The 5,254-nt window shown below is 47.0% G+C and overlaps 1 protein-coding gene across 1 annotated transcript in view; it reads left to right on the plus strand.

The window, feature by feature from the left end:
• The first annotated feature begins 786 nt into the window (after positions 1-786).
• SLC25A33 (solute carrier family 25 member 33) overlaps positions 787-5,254 on the plus strand; it is a 15,645-nt gene continuing 11,177 nt past the window's right edge. The window contains exons 1-2 of the mRNA XM_019541642.1: positions 787-1,161; positions 1,316-1,495. Of these exons, the coding sequence (XP_019397187.1) occupies positions 1,133-1,161; positions 1,316-1,495 (209 nt within the window). The 5' untranslated portion in view covers positions 787-1,132. The remainder of the gene's footprint in view (positions 1,162-1,315; positions 1,496-5,254) is intronic.

A 5,254-nucleotide genomic window follows, 5' to 3' on the forward strand; every position in this document is an offset into this window, starting at 1 on the left:
GAGTTTAAGGAGTTGATAATATGGATGTCATAAGTCTTGGCCTGGTTCTACCCAGCTTCCTATCATTCAAAAACAAAATTAGAAAACGAGATGGGTGTACAGAGCTCAGTACACTGGGGGAACTTTACTGAGCTTCCTTCTCGTCACAGTCACAGAGAAAGGTCCAAGATGAAGTCTTGGGGGATCAAACCGAGAGCTGGGGGAATGATTGGGGTCTGGGGGAACAAACAGGGGCTTTCCCCCAGCTCGCGGTTAGATTCCCCAATTCCCCGATCATTCCCCGCAGCTTGCCGATCATTCTCCCCAGCCCCCGCGGCTTCTCCCAGGGCTGCCGGCACAGCCTGCCTTGCCCCGGCGGGGAGCAGCCGGATGAGCCGTGGCTTCTCCCGGGGCTCTGGCTCAAGCTGTGGCTTGCCTGGATGTTCCCCGAGCTGCTCCTGCTGGCGCTGCCTGCCTGTATAGTCTATGGCCAAATAAGATTCAGCGTCAAATATCTTCAGATCCGGATTTGCCGAATCAAATAGAGACAGTGATTCGAATCACTGTCCCTCCGAATTGCTGAATCTGAAGTGAATACTTTTTGCTTCGCACAGGCCTACTTTCCAGATCTGAGTCGAGGGCTCCCAGTTATCCATACAGCACGTCCTCTTGCCCACGCATCCCGTTTCCAAATATGAGCTAGTTTTTCAGCAACAGATTAACTAGGGGACTGGAAAGAGACTTATCTAACCACTTCCACGAATGGGGAGTATGAATATATATTACTATATTAAATATGATGCCAGAGAGAAGTGGCCTCGCATGCAGCACAAGGCACCCTGCACCCCAGCGGCTGCCCTCCAGTGCACCCCAGCAATCCCTGCCCCCTGAGGAGCAGACCAGCTAAGCCAACAGATCCTGTCATAGGTCCAAAACCACACTAAAATCTGGACTTGTCGTGCCTCTCTTATGGAAAGCCAACTTTTTGCACAAGTTGGATCAGGAGATCTAGGCAAACAAGGGCACAGAACATGGGAGTAAGAGCTGATCAGTTGTTATTGATTTTTGTTGTGTTTTTTCTAACCTCCCAAACCCCATTGCCACACACCTGTGCATGTGGTGACTAGAAAATGATTCACTAAACTTGTCTGAGATGAGAGCTAGCCATCTCCTGACAGCCAGGTAAACACAACAGTCTGTAACTATTTTTTCCTTTGCAGTAGAGGCCAAAAGGCAAAATTATTTCAGGGATCACATCATGACCCTGCTGTATGTTGCAGTTCCTGTATGGCTGCTGTTCCCTGACCCTGTACCTTATTTGTATTTTATCTTACAGATGCGGCGGTACGGTTGGTGCCATTTTTACTTGTCCCTTGGAGGTAATAAAGACCAGGCTCCAGTCTTCAAAGCTTGCCTTCCGGGCTGTCTACTACCCTCAAGTCCAGTTGGGGACCATCAGCGGAGATGGAGTGGTCAGGCCAACATCCGTATCGCCTGGGCTTTTCCGGGTTCTCAAGTGAGTACAGACCCCATCGCTCGGTGCTGCCCACAGGAGCAGGCCTGGGTCTGATCTCCTTTGCGCCAGCTTAACACTTGAATGTTGTCACTGCTGATTGATTGGCACTGAGGGAATAAGAATTGGGCCTTATCTACTTCAAAGTTGAATTAATCCTTCAGGCTGGTGGGTGTTTCTTTGAACTTTCAAAGGAATCGACTTCCCAGCAGCATGGACAAGCTCTCTAAAGGGTATTAGTTTCTATAACAAAATGGGATGTTACTTTTAACTGGATTTAGGCTTTCTGGTAAGTATTATATCTGAAGGATCAAGAGTATATTATACATCTCGCCTGGTATATGCCATCTTGCAAAAGATGCCTGCCCTCTCAAGTGCTTTTTACTGCAGAGGAAGCGTGGATTTTCTGCCGTCTTGCTCCTGGGACTCATTTCTATTTTGCAGTCCCTCTGTACTGGTAAGGCATGGTAAAGCAAGTCCTGCTGAATGGGTTACATCTTGGCAAAGTGACAGAGAGACTAAGTGAGCCCCAGAGACTGAGCTCCCCTCTTTCACTCCCAGAGTCTTTCCTTCCAAATCTGTGGAACAGCCTGGGGAAAAACCTTTCCTTGCTGCCCACCCACACTGTGCCTCTGCTTTGGTCATCAGATAGGCTGCTTCCTGCCACTAACATTCATTTATTTTTCTTTCTTTTTTTAAAAGTAAATTAGTGAACAAAAAGCCCGCTGATCAGAGAGGAAAAGAAAAGCATAACAGCTGTAGTACATTGGGATGCTCTCCTGGAATTGTGTGCGAGACTGGCAGTGCTTAACAGCATTGAAATACTGCAGACTTGGCTTGGGTGCCAGCTTGTCAGAGGAGGGAGAAGGGGTACATGCACACACCTCTGCAGCTGCTGCTAGGGGCTAGACGGTCAACAGCCTGGTGTTCTACACTTAGGATTGTTTTCTGTAACAAAGGAATCTGGTGATGCTGTGTTTTAAAGGCTTGGTCTGCTAAAAATTGCCGAGTCGGCAACGTTCCCCCTGGCTCTGGCTGGTGAGGTGTCCTGTTCCCAGCCTCCTGGAAATACTGGACTCTTAGTTCTGTAATTCTGTGTTAAATATGCAGCCCACTTTTCCGGGCTTCTGCATTTGCCATGTGATTTGTGACTGTCCTACTTCTCAGGTTCCCAGGTGTTCACTGCAAACTAAATGAGACTTCATTTCCGTTCAAGAAAAAGAAGTCAGGCAGTGCGTTCCAACTGAGGGCATCTTCCCTCTGTAGTTGGCCATGGGAATAGCCCTTCCCTGTCTGATTTTATGGAGTTTGAACTCTTTCTGGTATTGAGGGAGTGCTGGTAAACGGGGCTCTTCTGCACTTATTCTGAAGAGCACCTGTTGTGACAATCCTCAGCTGGAACATGTATGGGAGGAGGAGACAGAGGAAGGAGACTCAGCTTTCACAATAGCAGTTTGACTACAAAGCACAATAGCATCAGGGGCTCAGGATGCTTCGTTATTTCTCCTTGCTCTGCTATGCCTGACTTCATGAAAAGCCCACTCTGCTCCCAATGCTCATTTTGAGCTAGTGCACATTATCTACCACTCCTATGTGAGTACTCAGCTGGACCTTTGAGCCCCTCCATGTCCTTGTCTGGACTACACATTTGCTGTGTCTAGCAGTGGTACCCTCAAACTGTGTGCGCGTGGGGGGGGGAGACATGAATGCACAGCAGTGTGGCAGTACTAGTTAGACCACTGTCAGTGCCTTGTAGATGTGGCTCTACTGCTTCTGCTTCAGGTGGCATGGAGTATTTGATGGTGCTCGATACACTGCTGTCTGTCCATATATCTATGGACAACTTGCAGTGCTCATCAGACCACTCTTCTATCGATTAAGCACACATCATAAAAAGGCTGGTAGGAGCAGCAGCCTCTTCTGTGGGTTGGAGTGCAGTCACTGCTGCTCCTACCAGCCTTTTTATGATGTGTGCTTAATCGATAGAAGATTGGCTCAGAGAGAAAGCAGCATTACCCAGGCCAGCAGCATTGGTTACCATATCCGATCACCCTGGGGCCCTGGCCCCTGCTGAGATATTCTGAGGCTCCCGCTAAGTAAAAAATATGATCCAGATGTCATGTGGACTGAACATTGTTTATTTCTATCCCAAGTGCCCCTTGGTTTGGTACAGGAATGTCCTGCTTCCTGCAGATGTTACATATGCCAAAGGAAACATGAGACAGCAAAACAGCTGATTTATGTAATTCCAATAGATCTGGCAGATTGCCTGGTGAACGTTGTTATATAATAACAATACAGGAGCAATGGAAAATCTGTGCAGAACTCTAGCTCAAGTCACACCAGGACTCGGCGTCCCTTGGCAAAGGATTCTCTTCCCTTGGCAAACAAACCTCTTTACAACTCTTTTATTATCAGAATGGAGTGAAAGAAGTGCACAGTGCTGAATCTAGGTAACTGGAATATACTGGTCCATTTCAGCCTCATCTGACTTCATCCTGGACCTTTCTCTGGAACTGTGACAAGAAGGAAGCTCAGTAAAGTTTCCTCAGTGTACTCAGCTCTGTACGCCCATCTCGTTTTCTAATTTTGTTTTTGAATGATAGGAAGCTGGGTAGAACCAGGCCAAGACTTACGACATCCATATTATCAACTCCTTAAACTCAGCATTTGCAATCTTGGTTCATTTGATCTCATTTCATTTCAGCAATTGCTCAAACTCTGCAATTTGTCCAACTTCCCACCTGCCTTTTCCAGATGGCTGGGGGGGCAGGGGATCTTTCAACGTGATCATACCTTTTGCTTCTTGTGATGGTCAGTATAGTTGCAGGGTAGATAGTGTTTCTGGTGACACTTCCCTGCTGTTGTGAATTTTGAAACCTTTAAAGAAAGCTGGTAGGATGAATAGATCTTTTTGCCCATCTGTCCCTCTTGCTGCAAACAGTTGAGCAGTGGATGTGAACAAGGTACTTTAAGTGGCATTAAGAAATGCTTGTTTCCGTGTCATGCTTCCAGAGGCCTGTCTGTAAAATTTCTCTTGGGAAGCTGAGCATGTTGGCTATGAAAACACTGACTGTGTTAAGGCTAAAAAGAAAATGGATACCCAAAAAAGAGCCAATAAAACCTGCCTGCAGAATAGAAAGCACTCCCAGAAGGACATGCTGTTTTGTGCATAATCCATTTAAGATTCTGATGAGTCACCTCAGCTGGAAGCCCGAGTCGTGACTATTAAGTGACAAAGAACACGCCTCCCTTGGAGACACTGGGCCTGGGAGTTTACACAGAATGCTCCGCTCCGCTCCGCTCCGCTCCAGGGATGTGTTTCAGAAGCTGCTGCATCTCTCCTCTGTCTGATGAGCTTGTTTATGGATTCTGTAGCAAACAGTGCCAGAAGTGTTAATGACCTGGAAAACAAAACTCTGGGGAAGGAAAAAAAAAGGGACCCTCGAACCAAAAGGACAGATGCACGTGAACTGTCCCTGGCAGCAAGAGCTATTTGAACTTCCTTGCAAGTTTTTCATGTGATGGGGCTGGCTTAAATAGGAGAGCCTTGCAGGCCAGCCTGCTTGAAATCCACAGTGACTTTTTGTGGCACTCAAGGGTGGCCTTTTTTTGGTAGACAAAACCTGGTACAGGGATACCAACTAATAGTCAACCATTGTTTTGTCTTTTTAAATATGTCTCTCTCCTGCAATATTAAGGATTCTTGCACAGAGTCTGACTCTCCAGTAGTGGTGTTCTGTAGCAAGGTATTGACCAAAA

Source organism: Crocodylus porosus, unplaced genomic scaffold (genome assembly GCF_001723895.1).
Source record: "Crocodylus porosus isolate Cpor-Errol unplaced genomic scaffold, CroPor_comp1, whole genome shotgun sequence".
Lineage (NCBI taxonomy): Eukaryota > Metazoa > Chordata > Crocodylia > Crocodylidae > Crocodylus > Crocodylus porosus.